The sequence below is a fragment of the Chiloscyllium plagiosum genome, chromosome 19 (assembly GCF_004010195.1).
Source record: "Chiloscyllium plagiosum isolate BGI_BamShark_2017 chromosome 19, ASM401019v2, whole genome shotgun sequence".
NCBI lineage: Eukaryota > Metazoa > Chordata > Chondrichthyes > Orectolobiformes > Hemiscylliidae > Chiloscyllium > Chiloscyllium plagiosum.
The window spans coordinates 42,449,137-42,471,362 of NC_057728.1; the positions used below are offsets into that span (position 1 = coordinate 42,449,137).

At 38.2% G+C, this 22,226-nt stretch overlaps 1 protein-coding gene across 2 annotated transcripts in view; it reads left to right on the forward strand.

The window, feature by feature from the left end:
- Positions 1-8,659: 8,659 nt before the first annotated feature.
- The window catches only part of otogl (otogelin-like), a 216,746-nt gene continuing 203,179 nt past the window's right edge, over positions 8,660-22,226 (forward strand). Inside the window, exons 1-7 of one of the 2 annotated variants that reach the window (XM_043709667.1) lie at positions 8,660-8,889; positions 9,500-9,545; positions 9,762-9,810; positions 13,907-13,973; positions 18,813-18,911; positions 19,307-19,461; positions 19,561-19,682. In XM_043709667.1, the coding sequence (XP_043565602.1) occupies positions 8,811-8,889; positions 9,500-9,545; positions 9,762-9,810; positions 13,907-13,973; positions 18,813-18,911; positions 19,307-19,461; positions 19,561-19,682 (617 nt within the window). In that variant the 5' untranslated portion in view covers positions 8,660-8,810. The remainder of the gene's footprint in view (positions 8,890-9,499; positions 9,546-9,761; positions 9,811-13,906; positions 13,974-18,812; positions 18,912-19,306; positions 19,462-19,560; positions 19,683-22,226) is intronic. The other variant, XM_043709668.1, reaches the window with a different exon arrangement.

A 22,226-nucleotide genomic window follows, 5' to 3' on the forward strand; every position in this document is an offset into this window, starting at 1 on the left:
TCTTCCCCCTATCGTATTCCCAGCGCCCCTCCCTCAAATTCCCTCCCCCCTACCTTTTATCTCAGCCCACTTGGCACACCAGCCTCATTCCTGAAGAAGGGCTTATGCCCGAAATGTCATTTCTCCTGCTCCTCGGATGATGCCTGGCCTACCACATTTTTCAACTCTATCCAACTGTTGTCCTCTCTCTCTACCTTCACCTATTTCCCTCACCCTATCAGAGTAGATAGCAACCCTATCCTAGCGACAATCATTTCTGAAGAAGGGTCACTATATTGGAAATGTTAGCCCTACTTTCTCTTCACAAAAGATGCCAGACCTGTTGAATTTTCCTGGCAATTCCTGTTCAAGCTCCCTCTACTCTTCAGGACTAAAAGTAAAGTTGCCCTACTTTTTCAAACTGAAAGTAAAGCTGTTTCTACCCTTTTAAACAGTAGTCAAAGCCTCTTCCACTCTGTCCCCACCAAACAGTTCCCAGGATAGATGCATTATGGAGATCAAATCCACAGGCATGCAACCTCTGCCTTTTTAAACTGGGAGTTAAGCTCCCTCAACACTGTCTCCATCTCAGGTCTTATTTAACTGCACTTCTGATGACTATGAGGATGAGTCTAAATCAGGTAGGGGGATATAATAACACCACAGAACATCAAGCAGCCTAGCAGTTCAAAGAAAACCTGAGATTGGTCAGCGCCTTCCTACCACACTTAAAAAAAGGCGAGTCGGCCTGTTGGTGGGGGAAGGGGATCATGTAGAATCATGTTTCACGAAAATAACACAATGCTCGAGGTGAGCGTCAAGGTGTCGCCAAGTGTTGGAATGTCTGCAAACTGAGACATCCCACAGGCCCCAAGTCACCCGCTCGCGAATATCTTACATACAAACCCAATTAAAATGTTTTCATCTTCGTTATCGAAATTTCAGCAGCTTTAACAGAAGAAGCAGGTCGCTGCCGGTGAAAGCTTTTCGAACAGCCACCCATGTATTGAACATGATTTCTGCCCCGCTCCTGCGATAGGCTGGACCATCTCCCGCTAAAATCCCCAGCCCCAGCCCGCCCAAATCAGACCAGTTTGACATCAGACCAGTGTCTCAGTAGGATTGTCTGAAAATATACGCGTTTCACTCGAAACGTATTTTACGAATAGCAACCCCCGGAATGTAAAGTTATTCCTCAAAGGAGCGTGTTGTGTTGATCTTGCTTTAAACATGGGCAGAATAGGTGATGACCATGTTTTCAAATATAAGGGCGGTCGGCTATAATAACAAAGGACCAATGTGGCCATTTCATCAGATAATTTCCGACAAAACCTCCTGCTGGAATGAATTTAATAAAACCTCCGATCACCTGCAATAAACTGGTATTTATTAAGATGTAAGCTTATTAGTCCAAGAATGGTTTCACAAGGTATATATTGGGATGAGCTTATCTTTACAATATGTCTCCATAACCTTCTTCAGAACAATGTTCACTTCTGCAACATTGTGACCCTTAAATTTTCAAACGAAATGTAATTTAAGATGTAGAATCCTTAAGGTTTCATTCTGTAACTGGGTGTGAGAAGTGATTTTGGTTTGAACTTTAAGATGTGCCTGAACCACAGAAAAGACAAAGCTTGTGTTTCCTTTAGAACATTTTATATACTCAAAAGTAGATGTGCAAAGCTTGTGTTTCCTTTAGAACATTTTAACATTTTATATATTTAAAAGTAGAATAGTGTCTAACAATTCAAGCTGCAAAGTAAGAACAAACAGGCCCTTGATTGATGAACACAGACAGGGAAGAATGAGACCTTGGCTGATAAGACTGTGGATAGCGAAACGACTCGAGAAGACATCAGTTACAAATTAATGCAGAAAACATCTGCTGATAAGACCCTAGACAGACAAAGAAGAATAGGTCTTTGACTAATGAGACTACGGGGTGAGAAAAACAACAACTCTAGAGACTCTGAAGACATTTGTTGCGGACTTTGAGATAAGGGTGAAAATTGGAGTATCGTGACAGTTTAGGAATGTGAACCTTATAGCTCATTAGAGCCAGGGAGGGGAGGGTCTGGAGACATTTGTTACAGACTTTAAAATAATGATTTCTTTTAAAATGTGAACCTCGTGGCTCTTTGGAGCTATAGAGGGGAGGAGCTTATACTGTATTTAAACGAGAACTTTGTAAGCCTCTGGGCTCTCTTTCTCTTGAAGGAGTGCCCAACTCTGCAGACTTGTAATAAAACTTTGTTTTCCTGAATTTGTCTTAGAGCGATTATTGAGAGGCGATTTTCGTTTCTAACACTGGGTTATTCCGTTCCATTTCATATTTGGCTGCGGATCGCTTGCTATCATTTACTGAATACTTTTGATTAGACTTTCTTGTCCAGTTTGTCAGTTGCATCCCGTGAATGTTGCTGGAAAACCAATACCTTGTTCTAAAACCTGGTAATAACGAGGATGTGAATTAGTGCCTAGCGAAAGAAATCCGATTCAGAAACATTTTTCTAAGTTGCCAAATCAAAATGGGCACTTTACAGAAGGCGAGATCAAAAGTTTCTTCCAATTCAAAACAGAAACTCTATCTGTGGTAATATAGAGAAGGACTTTTCGCAAACAGAAGTTTTGCGAAGGTGACATTAAGCAGGTAGGGATTATTTATGTTCTGTGTCTGACCGACGCACCTCCAGTCATCCGAAACAGGAATAGACAAAAACCATTGAGCTAATGGAGCCACTCCTTTCCAATGTAGTGTAATCTCGATCGTCGAGCGAGTTTGAATTTGTGAAGTGTACCACAGTTCAAGGAACACATCCCAAAGCCCTTCCCATCCAATTAACCTCTGTAGTTATTTTAACAGTTTGGGAACCATTGTTCTGTTATCTACACTGGACATTTTTGACATGAAAAACCTAGTTGGTTCACGAATATCCTTAAGGGAAGGAAATCTGTCGTCCTTATGTAGCCTGTGAGTCCAGACAATAATGTGAACAGCCCTCTCAAATGGCCGAACAAGTCATTGGGTTTGAAGGTCCTTTGAAATGAGGAACAAATGTTGATTTGGCAGTGATGTCCACATCCCATGCAAGGACAAGAAAAATAATCAAGGTATTTCTCCTACAGTGGGGCAAGTCCAGAACTAGATGGCATAGGTTTAAGGTGAGAAGGGAAAGATTTAAATTGGACCTGAGGGGTAACATTTTCATGCAGAGGGTAGTGTGTGTGGAATGAGCTAACAGAGGAAGTGGTGGAGGCAAGTATAATTACAGCACTTAAAAGGCAACTAGATAAGTATATAAATATGGAATTCCATTCACTATCAAAGTCTTTTTAAAGAGGATCAATTTATATTGCTCATGCTGACAGTCTGTCCCACATAATTACTTAATTTGGAATTCATGTCGAAGTTTGTGTATTTTGTACTTCTGTCCTACTCTTAAAATCTAAATTTAATAAAAAAAATTTCCGTGTTATGCCACAAACTATTTTAAATTACTAAATTGTAACATGTTTCAATGTTGTTTATCTAAATTACAAAACAAGTTAATTTCAGCGAACTTCTTCATACATATGAATCTATAAGCTGGTTTCTTGCTCTTCCATGAACCTTTTCCAAATGGATTGAAAGTCTGTTTGAGTTCCAAGTTGTACACTGTATTCCAAATGTGGTTTTATTAATTAACTATGTGGTAGGAAATAATTTATTTAATCAATGGCCACATACTGTGGAGATGCATTTCTCTTTTAGTTCAATGAAATAACAGAAAATGGACTGGATATAGAAATGTACAGACATTAATGATCTCCACAAAATCTACTATAAAAAGTTTGTGAGTGAACAACTCAACCGCATACACATTTCATATCTCTCATGTTATATTTTACCTTTATGACAGTTAATAAATTGGGCCATATTATTTTTCAGTGGTATTAGTTCTCTTTATATGAAAATACATGCAGTATGAATGAGGAATATTGTGATGTTGCATTGTGGTAAGGCAAGCCAGGGTAGGACTTATACAGTTAACAGTAGGGCCCTGGTGATCAATAAGATCATAGCTGATTTGTTTGTGTTTTGGGTTCCACGTTCCTACCTAACCCTGATATCTTTTGCTTCCCCTGCTGAACAAAGAGATCCAGAGGCGCAGGTGCATAGATCCTTGAAAATGGAGTCGCAGGTTGACAGGGTAGTGAAGAAGACATTTGGCATACTTGCCTTCATTGGTGAGAGCATGGAGAATAGGATTAGGATGTCATATTGCAGCTGTACAGGACATTGGTGAGGCTACTTTTAGAATACTGTGTACAGTTCTGGTCTCCCTTCTATAGGACGGATGTGGCTAAACCTGACAGGGTGCAGAAAACACTTACAAGACTGTTGCTGGAACTAAAGGGTTTGAGTTATAGGAAAGGCTGAATAACCTCAGACTTTGTTCCATGGAGCATTGGAGGCTGAGGGGTGACCTTATTAAGGAAATAAGATCATGAGGGGTGTAGATAGGTCGAATAACCAAGGTATTTTTCCTAAGTGGAACTTGAGGGCATAGATTTAAGGTGAGAACAGAAAGTTTTAAATAGGACCTGAGAGGTAACATTTTCATGTAGACCATGGTGTATGTATGGAATGAGGTGCCAGAGGAAGTGGTGGAGACAAGTACAATTATAGCATTTTAAAGGTACTTGCATATGTATATTAATAGGAAGGGTTTAGAGGCATATGGGCCAAATGTTGGCAAATAGGAATACATTAGATTGCAATGTCTCGTTGGTGCTGATGATTTGGACCAAAGGGTCTGTTTCCGTACTGTCTAACTCTATGGCACTATAAGTAGACTATTCAACCTCTCAAGCTTGCTCCACTATCAATAAGATCATAGCTGATCTATTTGTGTTTTGGGTTCCACGTTCCCACCTAACCCTGATATCCTTTGCTTCCCCTGCTTAACAAGAATCTATCTACATTTCACTTAAAGATATTTAAAGAATCCTGCCTCCGCTACCTCCTGAGACAATTCTAAACCCATGCATTAGTGACATAACCATTGTATCACCCTCTCTGCCATAAAGAAAATTGCGACTGTCTCCAAAATTTGAGATTAGTGTGAAAAATGGAATATGCAAAAAAACCACATCTGTGGAGTTGTATATTTTCTAAGGCTTGTATATAACCAGCACTAGTAATGAATTATATTTAATGTTACTTTCATATTAAAATAATATTGTTACAAAAGTTGAATTGTATCTCAGAGATACAGACACGGACTGAGGAATTAGAAATAAAGTTAGAATGAGGTTTTATTGTCATGTGTACTCAGCTATAGAAGTACTGTGAAAAGTGTACAAAGTTGCCATTCTCCAGTGCCATCTTAGGTACAAATCCTGAATGAAAAAGAATGATCATCTTAGATATGAAAAGCAAAAAAAACTAAAATACAAAAACTAGAATAAAAAAACACAAAAACCAAAATACAAAAGAAGACAAAGCTAAGAAGGAAGTAGGAGGGACAGCATCCAGATCTAAAAGTCTTTTCTTCATAAGGTAAGTGGACCTTGCTCCCTGAAACCTCAAGTCTCAGTGCCGCTCTCAGAGGGTAAAATATTGCGCATGTATAACAATACTTAATGGGTGAATTCAGGTAGAGTTTTTTTACTAAAATAGAGGAAAAGTAAAAAGAAGGTTCATAATTTTAAAATATTAAAGGAGGCCCTACAACGCATTTTAGCAGGTTTCATTGGTATTCGCAGATTTGTCAGCCGTGTGCTGATGGTGGTTGAACGTCTAGAGAAAACAAAATCTGGGACACAATTAATTGCACTTGGAAAAATAATGAATGAAAGCACCTCTTAAGGTTCATCAGGTTTCACCAACTTGATTGAGTTCTTTGATGAATTAACAAGAAAGGACTGATGAGGGAACTACTGTTGATGTGCATATAGACTATCAAAAGAATGAAGTGGCCATCTTGTGGCACAGTGGTGGTGTATATGCACTTGGTCTGAGTAGTCCTGGGTTCAAGTCTCACTGCTCTTGAGGTAATATCTTTCAAAAAGGTGATTAGGCAAAATAGGTTGAAGTGTTACCTTACAGATGTATTACCAAAACTATTCAATTTAAAGGAATGGGGTCAGCATGGATTAAAACGAGCCAAAACGTAGTGGTGAACAATCCTTTTGCCACAAGGTGGAAGTGTGCATAACTATTGGACCCACTGCTTTTTCTGGATGTCTTTTAATAACATGCACTTGGATATACTGAACAGCATTTTAAAATTCACTAGCTATCTGATGAAGGAGCAGTACTCCAAAAGCTTGTACTTTCAAATAAACCCATTCGACTATAACCTGATGTTGTGAGATTTTCAACCATTTCAAAATTGGCAGTTGACATAAAATGCAGAGATGTAATGAACAGTGAGAATGATAGCAACAGACTTTAATAGAACATGAGCAGAATAGTAAAATGGCAGATCAAATTTAATGCCATGAAATGTGAAGTGATTGATTTTGGTAGCAAGAATCAGGAGAGCCAATTTAAACTAAGGGATAAAAATTTAATGGGAATGCAAGAACAGTGGGACCTGTAGCTGTACATGCAAATGTATTAGAGGGTAGCAAAGCGTAATAAGAAGGTTATTAGAAAAAAACATTCCAGATGTTTAACTCCATAAAAGATGAACGGTGTACATAAACAAGGAAACTATACTCAACGTTTATAAAACAAATGTTAGGACATACATGGTTAATATGACCAATTCCGGACACCACACTTTAGAAGATATGTCAAAATCTTTAGAGAGAGTCCAGAGAATATATATCAGAATAAGGATTTATCAGGATGAGGTACTTCAGTTACTTGGTGAGACTAGAGAAATTGAGATTGGTCACTTTTGAGCAGTGAAATTTAAGGGAAAGTTTGATGGAGGTATTCAAAGTTATGAAAGACTTTGATACCGCAAATGAGCAAAAATGATTTTGAGTGGTAGGAGGGCTGGTGGGTGGTTCATGTGTGGAATGAAATTCCTGAGGAAGTGGTGGATGTGGGTACAATTATAATATTTAAAAGACATTTGAAGAAGTACATGAATAGGAAAGGGGTTTGGAGGGAAATGGGTCAGGAACAGCCGGTGGGGCTAGTTTAGTTTGGGATTATGTTCGGCATGGACTGATTGGACCAAAGGGTCTGTTTCCATACTGTATGACTCTATGGTAGCAAAAGGATACTGATTTAAGGCAATTCAGTATCATAAGCACACCCCAGATGTTTCTGCAAAATGGTCATGAACTCAGAATTTGCATTGGTACATAATTGAGCGTTTCCAAAATAATCAGCTACACCTTCATTTCTTAAACAGAATAAAAGGTTAGTTTATGACACAAAAATTGCTGATAGTTTCTTAAGCAAAAAGTGATAAAGTTATTACCTAAAATACTCATAACAAAGGTTTCTATGTAAGGATTGAGGTTACACATGAAGAAGAAAATGAGTTTAGACACATCACAAGGAAACAAATTTTAAACAGTGAACCATTATGATCATTTTTATGCACTGGCTTGTGAGATGCTGGAGCAGAGTCAATAATGATTCTCAAAAGAGAATGGAATAAATATTTAAAAGCAAAATACTTAAGTGCTTGGGAAAGAAGAGTGGAGTGTGTCTAATTGAATAGTTCTTTCAAAGAGTTGACACAAAGTGGGGCCAATGATCTCCATCTGTGCTGCGTCATTTATTGAGTCTCTATTTCAGCTATTTTGATACGTCAGCCTCATACTACAATAACATGTTTAATTATTTCCCTAATAAGAGATGTGGAGTGTTTAAAGACTGCATATAGTTCAATTGCTACCCCTTTCTGTGTTCCATTAAAGGTTCTTAGAATAAGGCAATACTGGCCTTGGAGGAAAACCCAGTAAAGCTGGTGAATAAGACAGACTGGTCTGTACTCTTAAAATGGAGGACCAGGAGAACCTGTATGCTTGCTTTCAAACATTAGAAGTAGTATTTCAAAAACAATTTGCACTTTAAACCTTTTTTGCCCACCTGGTGGGAGAAACTTCTTGGAAACAACAGGTTTATTTTTAAATACTATTTTGCAAACGGTGTGCCATAGGTTTTTGCAAATGTAACCCATGAAACTTTACTGATAAATCTCAAAACATCCATGTGAAATGAATATTGTCATAAAGCTTTTGCATCGAGTTTTTAAAAAATGTTCTTTGCTAAACAAAAAGGTAGATGCTGGAGATATGAATCAAACACAAACAGAAATTGCTGGAGAAACTCAGCAGATCTGGTAGCTTCTATGACAGAAAACAGAGTTGGCTCACTGGTCTCGAAATGCTAACTGTGTTTACCCTCCACAGATGCTGCCAGATCTGCTGAGTTTGCCCAACACTTTTCTGTTTCTTTTTAAAATAACGATTAGTGGATTACGAGTTGACTATTCGCACATCAAGTTTCGAACAACGCATCACTTTATCTTCGATTTGTATTTTTTTTCAAACAGCTTGCGTAATTTAGTAAAACAGAAGCATTGGGATAAGTTACAAGCTGTATCCACGCGGGGTTTGGTGCTAGCGCCGCGTCACAGTAACAAGCCCACTCTGTTCCACTTTGGGACACACATCAGGAAAGGATTTAATGTGCACTAAAACCTTTACCGCACGGAGCTGAGCATTTATTGGAATTAACACGATTGCCCTGGCTTTTATTTGGAAACAAGGGGAAAAAAAAATTCGTGAACCAATTGGTCTAAAATGTCATTATTGTTCCGATTTTATTAAAACGAACAATTTACTTGTTTAGCTCACAGCGGAGCTCTATTGAGATGAACATTGTTGGGAAGATTAAATTAATGATACCGTGGAGTGTGTTGGTGTTTTATTCACTTCTTCAGTTATTTCAAGGTAAGAACCGAAGGCATTCCGTACTATGCAATGTTTTCCACAGCTGGTAAATTCTGAAGAGTTGGTTGAATGGTGAGATGCAGTCAAATAGATGTGCTTCACCACGGGAAAACATAAAGGAAGATTTGAAGAAAAAGAGCGGATGATGAGTTTCATTGTTTTAACGCTGTTTTAGAAAGTGTATTTGCCCGGGTTGAGCACACTGTCTTTGATTTGTTGAGGATAATTGCCAAAAGGAAAGATGTAATTTAATTTCAAAGTCCATAAACCGAGCGAAGGAAATTTCGAAAAAAACTCCGCTTTGTTTTTCAGACTGACGTGCGCAAAAAAACCCCTAATTCTGACAACCAATATAAACCCATAGCTAGTCAGTAAAAACAACGAAAAAATAAACCAAACGGCGAGGCCCGAAATCCATAGTGCAATTACAATGGGAAAGTTATCTTTAAAAACAAAACAAAGTTGCCAGTTAGGTTATACTCTAGTGAATATTTGGTATTCTATTAAGCACTTGTTAAGTTCAATACTAATATTACCTTTATATTACTGTACATGCTTCGTTTTATGTGCTGCAAGAGACTTAGACAAATATCTTGTGTCTTTTTAAAAGGATTTTATTGTGAAGGCTCAGCTCGTGGGCAAAACCAATTTAAAAAGTAAGTAACTTGTATCTTGATTCAAGGAAAGTTTTTTTTAAAAATCATAATGTTTTAATTTTAAATCTAAGGGGACAAAAAGAATCGGGTATGACAGATCTGGTTACACCATTCATTTCTAACATGATTACACCTGCCCAAGTCAGGTTTCACATATTTGATTGAGTCAACTTTATAGTATGATTATACAAGATGCTCTTTTTTTTACCCCCACAGGAACAGATTTAATACAATTCTCCAGAAACGGAATCTCCTAGCAATTGAGGTATGTTATACTGTAGTAGATGAACTGTTTAAAAAAAACCCTGACTTGACAAAGAACTCTTTGTGTTGCTTGCAGGAAAATTGCCTTTAAAAGCTGAAGTTTCAGCTTTTCTGCTTAGTTCAGACATTTCAAATGACATCGGTTTGTTAACTTCCCTGGTTTGGAAATGTGTCCTGAAATAAAATACCATCTTCATTTGATAAAATGCCAACATTAAAGTAATTTATGAAGTGGAATAAGTTACAACAGATTCATTGAACAAGAGGGCTTGAGACTTGCAGTAGGAGAATTAAGTGTTCTGAAAAGGGTAAGGGACAAAACTCAAATCATTAAGAATATCCAAAAGCACAAATAACTTTACTATGCTTGGCCTTAACATTTTTAAAATACATTCTATAACAAATATTATAAATATCAGTGCTTTATTTAAGGATGGTAGAAAGTAATTGGGATGATTTAAGTGCTATAAACATGACATTTTTCAGTTTTTTTCAATAGAAATATAATCTTTCAGGATCTCGATTTACCTTAATTCTAGTTTTAAGAAAATAAAGCACCTTCATTGCCTTTGGATAATTAGTTCAATCCTGCTTAAAATAAGTTGAGGTACATTAAAAATCTGCATTTTTAGAACAGGTCTAACAAGGATTAATTGGTAATTCAGATTTGCTATGAGTTTGGCACCAGTGCCATCTAGTGCTAACTTAATATGGTAATCTTGCTGAACTCAGACTTTGTCCAGCAGGTTTTTTTAAGTTGATATTTTGAAACTGGCTGACTGTCAGTGGTTCCAGTGTAACAGGTGTATTGGGTACAATAGTCAGAAAGTGAGACACATCATGTTCAGCTTTGTCGGTTGGCCATGTGGTTCATGTTGGAGGATTTTTGCATGCAGAAGCCAGCTGAGTACACCAAACTCAGAGCCTGTAAACTGATTTCCACCACACTGGAGAAACAACCCTGGACAGATCCAAGTAGGGAATGCTTTGTCATAGCAATCTTGATGTTTGAGGAAAGTTGAGTCAGGCCCCTAAACAACAAATGAAGACTTCACAAGCACAGTACCTGCTCCCCTACCGCTCAGCAGTGAATTCGTATATAATATTTACAATTGGATTTGCAGATCAAGATTTGTTTTAATATCACATATGAGGTGACACTAACCTAGATGGTGACCATAAGTAAAAACAGAAAAAGCTGGAAATATTTGGCATATCTGGAGTGAAAGAGAATAAACATTTCAGGACAATGATACTTCATCTGACTTGGACAACTTGGCCTCCTTTCTGAATAGCATGACAGGTCATGCAGCATCCGAGGAATAGGAGAATTGACGTTTCGGGCATAAGCTCTTTATCAGGATTCCCAAAATCCATTATGCCCAAAATGTTGACTCTCCTACTCCTCGGATGCTGTCTGACCTGCTGTGCTTTTCCAGCACCACACTGTTGTCTCTGATCTCCAGCATCTGCAGTCCTCACTTCCTCCTCCTTTCTGAACACTCATTCATTGATCCATCAATTGGTTATGCCGGACTCAAGATATTTGGACAACCCCTTTAGGAGCTGTTGTATGGGCCACCAGTTTCTTAACTGTACCATGATGTCACCTATCTCTGCCCCAGCACATCCTTCCTGCCACAGAATCATCTGTGCTTTAGTTACATACAGACAGGTTAAAGGACAAAATACAAAGAACAACACAGCACAGGAACAGGCCTTTTGGCCTTTTTTAATCCTTATTTAAACTCACTCCTTATTGCACATGCATGGTTTCTATACCTCTGTTCACCTCCTGTTATGTCAACATCAAGTTATGCCTTAAACATTGCTAATGTGCCTGCTTCCTCCACCTCCACTGGCAGTACATTCCATGCCTCCACAATTCTCTGTTTGAAGACTTTTCCCTGCACTTCTCCCCTCAACTTTCTCCCTCTCACCTTTAACCTGTGCCCTCTTGAAGTTGACCTTTCCACCCTGGGAGAAAGCCCCTGCCTCTCCAATCTATCTATGCCTCTCATAATTTTGTATACCTCAATCAGGTCACCCCTTAGCCTCCCTCTTTCCAGTGAAAACAATCCATGTTTATTCAACCTCTCCTCATGCCTAAAACCCTCCAGACCAGGCAACATCCTGGTAAACCTTCTCTGCACTCTGTCCAAAGCATCCACGTCCATCTGCGAGTGGCGACCAGAATTGAATATTATATTCCAAATGTAGCCTAACTAAAGTTTTATACAGCTGTAACATAACTTGCCAACTTTTATATTCCATGTCCTGGTCAATGAAAGCAAGCATGTTTTCTTGACAACCATTTCCACCTGTGTTGCCATTTTCAAGGATCTATGCATCTAAATGCCCAGATCCCTCCACATGTTAATGCTCCTAAATGTTCTGCCATTTAGTGTATAATTCACACCTGAATTTTATCTTCCAAACTGCATCACCTCACATTTGTTTGGATCAAACATCATCTGCCATTTCTCTGCCCAAATCTGCAAACTATCTATGTTCCTCTCTATCCTCTGACAATCCTCCTCACTATCTGCATCTCCACCAATTTTGGTGTCATATGTAAACTTGCTAATCAGACCACCTACATTTCCTTCAGATCATTTATATGTTACAAACAAGACCATTCAAGTTCTCTCCTTCCTGGTCTCTCATTTTCCACCCTCTGTAATCTTGAGCTTGTCTAAAGTTCTGCTGCCACATCCCAACTTACTCCATATCCACTTCATCTGTTACCTTTGTGTTTGCTAATCTACACTCACTCTCTCTCCCTGAACATCTCAATTTTAAAAGGCACATTCCAGTGTGCAAAATCCTCCACAAGATTTCCCCTCAAAATATCTGTGTTGATAATTCTGTCTGATTTTACTCTTGTGAAGCATCTCTTGCAATAAAGTTGCCATCAGTGCATCTGAGGTAAATGAGCCAAGCTGAGGGATGGGGAAGCAGTTGAGTGTGACCATTGGGACCACCAATGTTGTGGCCAGCAGCGAGGGGAACAGCTGAGGAGGGTGACATAGGCAACAGGATGATGGCTAGAGCAGTAAAAGAGGCAACCAGCAGAATGGTGAGGGGAGCAGTGAAGGGTGTGGGTGAAATAACTCCACAGAGGCTGTTATTGCATCACCAAGTCACCCTTTTGCACCTCCCTGTGCAATTGTAACATCAATCACACCGGTTTCGTGTCAAGTACTTTGATAAGAAATACCCACAGGATAGGATAAGAAGAGAGAAAACTGTAGTAGAAGTAGAGAAACAAAATATATGTTGCTGACTAATCATGCTTCCTTGTCCAAGACATGCTTCAAGCATGGTTAAAGGAGCTAATGATAAATTGGTCCTTCTTGCTGTGAGTCTGGACTGAATGAGAAAAGTGTATATTTGAAAATAAGTCTTAGCTTAATTAGCTGCAAAGACATGTACTTAAAGCCCATGCAAATGTTGTCAAAATTACATGAAGATGGCAGAACTAAAATAGAGAATGCTGCAGAAATGCAGCAACATCTGAAAGGGAAAGGAAAAGCTAACAATTTAGAGTAAAGTGTTATTCTTGTGCTATTGATAACTAATGTTATAAAACATATCCTTAACCTGTCTTTAACTATTTCATGTCTTGATGGTTCTGGTGTCTATTTCCATTATTTTCTATTTTTATTTCAGTTTATTAAAAATATCTAAATAATGTTAGATCTGGAAGTTGGAGATACGTAATAGAGATGATAATATTTAAGTTATAATTATAGGTTCACCTGTGTTTTTTTCTAGCATAAATTGCAATGGAATCATTAAATACAATGCATTTAACATGGGCCAAATTCACCTTCCTTCAGGCAATAGAATACAGTATAATTACAGTAGACACTGGGAGACCACTGGGGGATTCTCAAATAGTATTTTGATCAGGCAAGAGTACAGTATTTTGCAAATCAATTTAAACACCTGGAGTCATGTGCCTCTTATTAAGAGTTGAAACAGACTACATATTGTGGAATATTGTTGCTCTATTGGTTATATATTCAACATTGCATTCTGTATGTGTTCATTAATATTTGAATGACAGAACATTTTTCATCTATACTTAATAGGGTTATAGCACAGCCATTGATGAACATAGAAGTTTAATCTACAATTCTACACATCGTTACGCTGAAGGTACGACATGCGTCATGAATCATTTTTTCGTTAACTGTGCTGCTTGTCAATTATTGACATTCTAACGATATGTGATGGATAGCAGTTGATAGTTCCATGACTATAATAAGCGACTTCTGATAAGCTGAAAATCTGATGTAATTTATTGCGTTTTATTGTCTTCAATTTTTGATGTATTTTTACAGACATTAATACATTGAGACTAATTGCCATCAAATATTTTTGACAAAAATGTTTGTGGAGTTACTGTGACATACTTGTTTGTAAACATGCAAATCTAGGTTTGCCACTCCGAAAAGGAGATGGTCAGTACCCCTGTTTAGTTCTTTTGTTGTTGAGCATCCTTGATCTGAGACTCCCATATTAATCAGTGAGCAACAGCTTCAGTTTTTCTGGTGTGAAGAGGAAATGTTTGCCTGTTCTATTTCCATTCTACTTGACTTCAGAATTGCCATAGTGACTCCAGTATTACACTCTACAATGGTAACTCTGAATAAAATCAGTCCTGAATATATTTCTTATTATGCAGAAAATATGTACAGTGTTGTGAGGCCAGAAATATGTGGAAGATGCATCATTTTGGCTTGAGAGATGCTATTGACCAAAAATAAACAACGCAATGTTGCTAAACAGTACTCCCAGGTATAAATAGAGCAGTAAGCACACGTGATCAATTGTTGTACTAGCCTGGGATTGGTTGCTGCAGGAAGAAAAACCAGTAGCTACATTATTAATACTGCAGTTTGAAATGTTCTTTTGATTAAATATTATCTTTTTCAGAGCACTTTTAAAAACAAAAGAACTCTACTTAAGTTGCTAGGGGAATTGAAATTTGAATAAATAACTTGAACAATTTTTAAGCACAGACTTCCTTGCTGGAGTTACACTGAAAATGGCATCAGTTCAATTTGAATGATTTGTCCAGTAAGGTGTTGTTCCATTACACTTGAGAGTTCACTTGGCACCTGTCTTCAGACTTGACTGGAAACATTGGGTTAGCTTTTCCAAGGGGAGGTAATCTTTTTATGAAAACAGCGAGCTTCACGTTTTCGAGAGGAAATTCTGATCAGGGTTCCTTCTGAAATGTGGCACCATACTTCCAGTCTGACAGGTTTTTTTTTATAGTGTAGAACTGTCAGAGGATGCCAAACCATGCCTCATGTTCACTGGTTCACTTTTCTGATATTTTAATGTCCTGACAGCCAGTTTGATTGTTAAAAGGTAGTACTTAAGGTAAGTGTAATATTAGGGTTCTGGGAGGCCAAGATGCCAGGTGGGTAGGGTGCCAGCTCCCTGCTGCCATTGCAAGTCCCAAACTCTGACTACCCCACCCAGCCTTCGCACATCCCCCACTGGATCTGAATTCTCATCCTGACCTACCCTAAACACTGCAACACCTACTGGGCACTCTTGCAACCTTGCACCCTAACCTTATTGCTGGGTTGGGTTCAGAGCTTAGGTCTGACTGGGGTAAGAATGGAAGACAACTGCAAAGCAGGGCTGGGCTGTCAGTTCCCAGGGTGTCCCGGTTGTGAGACTGGGTGCCAGGTCCTCCAAGGGGGCGGGGGTGTACAGGTCAAGGTCTGGAAGGTGTATGTGATCTGGGATTTAGGGGAGGTGTAGTTAGGGGAGGTATGTGAGAAAAGAATGGGGTTGTTGAAATTGCTCAGGTATTAGATGATATATTTACTAGTTTAACTTTTCCTGAGTAATCATTTAGTTAGTTTTGTTGAAACCATCTGAAATCTCCAATTTATATGGTGTCTTTCAGATGGTTTCAAGCCCAGCAGAAAATTCAATTTCCCGGACTATTCCTTGAGAGTATGATACAATGGGGATTCTGCAGCATTCCCATGAACAATTCCTATCTCCAATGAAATAATAACTGTGTTTGCATTGCAGCAAAACTGAAACAATTTGACGAGAATGACCCAAAAGTGTCTATAAGACTATCTTCTAAGATAGCAAATAAAAGAACAGTTACAGACAATTGCTCGAACAATAAGTAGTACTACAAATCTGCAAAACCACTTATAATAATGATAGTAACACGAGGAACTGGAACATGATGATAGGGGTGGTGTTGTTCTTATGTTTTTATGTTTCTTGAGATGAACAGATTACAGAGGTATATACAAACCAATAAGTGCATTTGGAATAATCATGAATGTAAATCAAACAACAGGGCTGCTTACTTAAAGTGTTACTTCAAAGTTGGAATGGAATAGTATCTGATTTATAGAGTGACCAAAGTTGTATTCTCAAACCAGTTGGCTTGTAGATTGTTACCAAATGCATGCATGAAAAGTATTATTTTGGTTCAGGAAATACAATTGTGCTATGACAAATGTAGGCAAATGTTGTAGGGTCAATGTTGAATCACTTTAAGGAGATAGCCCATAAGGTTTGGTTTTGAGACTGTAAAATAATATTAAGCAATATTTTAAACATCCATGGAAATAGTTCTTCAGAAAAAAAGTTGTGCATTCTAGTGGAAGGAGGTGAAATTTCTGATTTTATTTCTTTGTCCTGTAGGGAAATAGCTGTCTTTTGCTTTGTACCTTCTTTTGAGGTTTTGGATCCAGTGACCCTTCTTCAAAAGAAGGTACAACTGAAATCATAAACAAAAACAGAAATTATTGAAAAATCTGAGCACGCCTGGCAGCATGGGTCAGGCAACTGAGTCTGAAGAAGGGTCACTGGACCCAAAACTTTAACTCTGATTTTTCTCCACAGATGCTGTGCCAGACCTGCTGAGATTTTCCAGCAATGTCTGGTTTTGTTTCTGATTTCTGCAGTTTTTTTTAACCAAAATTGTAAACCTGGTAAGCTTTATTCTGTCATTAATTGATGTTAACTATTTTAACGTGAGCTAAGTGCACTAAACATGAGTGGTATCGCCAATGTGTACTTTGCACATGTGAAATCAAACACCAGTTGCCAAATAGATTAGTGTTTTCATGTTATAAACATACCTTAACGTGAAAGTTTTGAAGCTCTAAAACAAATTTGATTAAAGATGTTTGTAGTATATATATATATATATATATATATATATACATATCATTTGCTATAGAATTTGGATGATGAGCTAGTGACATGTCAGTTTTGTTTCGTGTGCATGAGAAATTTTAATAATTAACATATCAATCTTTCTAGACCCATATTTTAACCAGAATGTATCAGAGAGCAGATGCCTTATTAGATTAATAATGCAAGTTTTTATGTATATTGAGAGTTTTATGATTAGAGAGAGCAAACATTGAAAAGGATTAACTTGTTTTTAGTTCAGGAGAATCATGAAATAATTTTTTCTTTGGCCAAACTTTTGATGTAGTTCACAGGAGATCTGGCTGAGGTTATATATAAGGACAGTACGAACAGGTGAAAGGAGTTAGTTCAGAACAATTAGCAAATAGATTACCTTAATGAACGGGTTTCAGTTTGATAATTCCAGATCAGAAGTGTTTGCTTAGAACCCTACAGGGAATATTTGAAGCTCAGAAAACTTAAGCTCAGTTGTATGAATAATCAAGGAAAAGGCTATCAAGCTTTTAAGATCAGGAATTAAAAGGTACAGTAAGTTGACCCTATAAAATTGATATAGAATCTCTAATGTTTAAGTTGAGTCATAGACTCATAGAGATGTGCAGCACAGAAACAGACCCTTCGGTCCAACTTGTCCATGCTGACCAAATCCTAACTTAATCTATTCCCATTTGCCAGCATTGGGCCCATATCCCTCTGAATTGATCCTATTCATAAGTCCATCCAAATGCCTTTTAAATATTGTAATTGTACCAGCCTCAATTATCTTTTCTGGCAGCTCATTGGATATACACAGACCACCCTGAGTGAAAAAGTTGCCTCGTAGATCCCTTTTAAATCTTTCCTCTCTGACCTTAAACCTAGGCCCTCTAGTTTTGGACTCCCCTATCCTGGGGAAAAGACCTTGACTATTCATGCATTCCATGCCCCTCATGATTTTATAAACCTCTATAAGGTCACCCCTCAGCCTTCAACCTCCAGGGAAAATAGCCCTAGCCTATTCAGCCTCTCCCTACAGATCAAACCCTCCAACCCTGACATCATCTTTGTAAATCTTTATGAACCCTATCAAGTTTCACAACAACTTTCCTAAAACAGAGACCAGAAATGAGTGCAGTATTCTAAAAGTGGTCTCACCAATGTCCTGTACAGCACAACATGACCTCCCAACTCCTATACTCAATGCACTGATCAATAAAGGCAAGCATAATAAAAGCCTTCTTAACTACTCTGTCTACCTGCGACTCTGCTTTCAAGGAATTATGAAGCTGCATCCAAGGTCTCTTTGTTCAGCAACACTCCCCAGGACCTTAAGTGTATAAGTCCTGCCCTGATTTTCCTTTCCAAAATGCAGCATCTCACTCAATTACTTTATTTAAATTAAACTGCTGTGAAGTAATGGCGTTGAGATAAATAGAATTTTATTTTGCTGTGTGTTTGAAATTTTTCAAATTGTGTCATATTTAGATAGTTGATTTGTTCTGTTTCTCCCTCATTTATTTTGCATTATGAACTTCTGTTTTATTGCTCAAACTAAAACTACAGGATTGTGGTTTGTTTTTCAGTGAAAGACCACAAATTTAAATAAAGAAAAAAACAAAATGTTACCTATCAAGTTAGATTTCAGTCTAAGATCGATCTTGTTAAGTAGTAACATCTGACAGGATCATAACATGTTCATAACAATCATAATTTCAGATGTGTTGGATTTTACCTTAACTAAAAATTTTTTAAAAATAACATTATTATTATCTATTCCTACAAAAATAAATAATTCTTTTGAACTTCCAGGTGTTTGTTCGCAGGATTGTCTCAATGGTGGCTTTTGCAATGGGGATGATACATGTGACTGTAGTGAACGTCAAGCTAATAGTAGTCGTTGTCAGACTGGTCAGTATCAGAACATATATTCAGAAGATCTTTTAGAATGCTTGTTATTCTTTGAAAAAATAAAGACTGCTTTAGTTAATAATTCATTGCCATAGTAATGAAGCCAATTTTGTGATGACTTCTATCTTCTTTCTAAGTTCAGCAGAAGAAATAAAAATTTTGTGTTAATAATAGTGAAGCAACATTTGTTTCATTAAAATTACATGATTTGTGTACAGTTGTTATTGAAACCGATACATTTAATTAGTTCATGTGAATCACCCTTTTTAATTTTACGCAGTCCCGTCAACAAATGTAAGGTTGGTTAAAGTAAATGTTTGGTCTAAAGACAAAAATATGTTTCAGTATCAATGAAAGAAACATGTAATCGAATGTTACAACTTTCATTTCTTTAGTTCCAAATCTTGGCAAGGATAGAGGAGGAATATGCAGATCATGGGGCCAATACCACTTTGAAACCTTTGATGGCCTCTATTTTTATTTTCCTGGAAAGTGCTCATATATTCTTGCTAAAGACTGTCGTGCGACTCAGCCTCAGTACATGGTAGAGGTATGATACAACTGAGTACACCAGAGCAACTACTGCATTAACATCGAGTTGTATAAGTGTTTTGGTCTTATTGCTTTGTTATTGTTTCTATGTATTCAGGTCCATAACAGTGATGAATGTGCATCTTCACACTATTCTTGTTCAAGATCTATAAGCTTGTTTTTTCCAAATGAAGAGGAAATAACTATTCTGGGTCATTCAGTTTCAAAAGGAGGAATCAGGTGAATGACTTATAAAAAATCTAATTTCAATACATTTATATTGCAGAGAGAAGGAAAGTTATCACTGTACAAATATGTATTAAAGTGATTTGTAAACTTTCAGAACAATCAAAATGATCACTTTATGTCACAAATCTTTGTCTTACTTCTTATGTATGATATTTACAAACATCACTATCATGGATTTCTGAGTATTCTCAGGGTAGGGTTGAGGGGACAAACAATAAAATAGTGAAATATGTGGCAGGGACTACTTTTAGGAGGGCCCTCCCACTTATTCAGTAGCTACGTAGCCCTACACTTTACAGAAGGTCCTTGAGTTTTTTCATGGCCTAGCGTGTGTTTTGTTTGGTTCTTTTACACCGAAACAAATTACTGGAGCCTATAGAGGATATACACATTGACAATTAGATATTCTGGGACTAATGTTTTCTCAGATTTCAAATGATGGTGGGTGATGGGTCAGATGAGAAGTGGCACTTTTTGTGGCTTCAGTATTTGTTTGAAGTTCTTTAATAAAATAAAGTTGGATGCTTGTTTCAGTAAAAATGGAAGACTCTATCTGCACTGTTGTTTTACTGTTGCTCAATTAGAACTGATATCAAACAATGGCCAAGATTTTGTCAATGGCCAGATAATCATTTCTGGAGGGTTGATTAGAATTGCTCACATGGATCCTATAAAAATCCTTGTAGCAAACTCTAAGGGAATTGCCCAGGATTCCACTGGGCATTTCCTCTGCACTTGGAACCCACAGTCAATATCTGATTAAATTAGAGAATTCAGAGGGTTACTTAGGAAATGCTAGACTATTAAAAAAACATGTGTAACTCCTGAGTAACTATTCTGCTGTGCTTCAACATACCATACACAACACAGTCCTCAAATGCCTCTCCCCCAGATCTCTTAAACCCACCGGAATCTGAACTAACAACCCCCACTGCTCCTTTATTACCCTTCTCCCCTGCCTCTCTGCTGGATATAACACCCCTGTCTCCGCTTTTGGATTGACCATACACCACCCCCATTGCAGACCTGACCTTCCCCACTCTATCCATATCACACATACTCTACTCCTCCCTCCCCAGAACCCAACACAAAACACTTCATACATACCTCCTCTGCAATCCCACTGTCCTTGATATTTCCTATCCACCCCTACTCTAAACACACCATCATTTATCTGGCCCACTACTTCCCTTTAATTTCTCCAGCCATTGCACAGGCATCCCAAGTCTGTGCACAACAGTGGCTGGAGAAATGCATGTGAAAATGTCAGCACAACGATCAATGTACGGGGACCCTGGCACCGGCTGTGTGGCCTTGAGGGAACATTGCTTGGCACCATTGCCAAGTTCTTTCTTTGACTGGAGAAATGCATGTGAATATGTCAGCACAACGATCAATGTACGGGGACCCTGGCACCGGCTGTGTGGCCTTACAGCTTTGAGGGAACATTGCTTGGCACCATTGCCAAGTTCTTTCTTTGATCTTGTTGTAAAGAAATGAGTTGATTTCACAAACACTACAACGAATTGAAGGATAGGTATTTGGGAGTGGAGATTATGTCACTTGTGGGTTTTTCGCTACAACTTTGGAGGTCTTAAGCATGACCATCCTAAAAGGTCCACAGAAGTTTCAGATTGTGCTCTGGACTATATCCAAACAACATAATTGGAAATGTTGTTAGCTACTGTAGACCATACTGTACTCACTGTATACCCATGACTGCATTGCCAAATACCAGACTAATGCCATTTACAAGTTTGCTGATGGCACCACCATAGTCTCAGATGGCAACGAAACAGACTACAGATGGAAGGTGGAAGACCTGGAAAAATGGTGCACTGAGAACAACCTAGCTCTCAATGCCAGCAAAACCAAGGAACTCATTATTGACTTTAGGCAGGATGTTACTCATGCCCTCCTACACACTAACAGCTCAGAGGTGGATCGAGTGGAGAGTGTCAAGTTCCTGGGAGTGGTCATCCAAAACAAGCTTTCTTGGACTCTTCATGTGGACCCACTGGTTACAAAGGCCCAACAACATCTCTTCTTCCTCAGGAGGCTGATAAATTTGGCATGACGGCAAATACCCATGCCAACTTTTATATGTGTGCCATCGAGAGCATTCCATCTGGACGTATCATTACCTGGTATGGCAACTGTACCATTCAAGATCGGAGATGGTTACAGAGAGTGGTGAACTTGGCCTGGACAATCAAAGGCCAACCTCCCATCTATAGAATCCATCTACCAGGCCCACTGTCAAGGAAAGGTTGCCAGCATTCTCAAAGATCCATCCAACCCTGGCAATGTTTTTCTACAATCTCTACCAACAGGGAGAAGGTACAGAAGCCTGAACAGTTTCGAAACAGTTTCTACGCTACTGTTATTAGAATACTGAATGGACTCACAAACTCTTAACATTCGCCTGTACCTGTGTTTTTGTTATTGCCGCTGTTTACCTATTATTTACTTATCTATGCTACTTAACTCTGTGATCTACCTGTATTGCTTGCAAGGCAAAGCTTTTCACTGTTC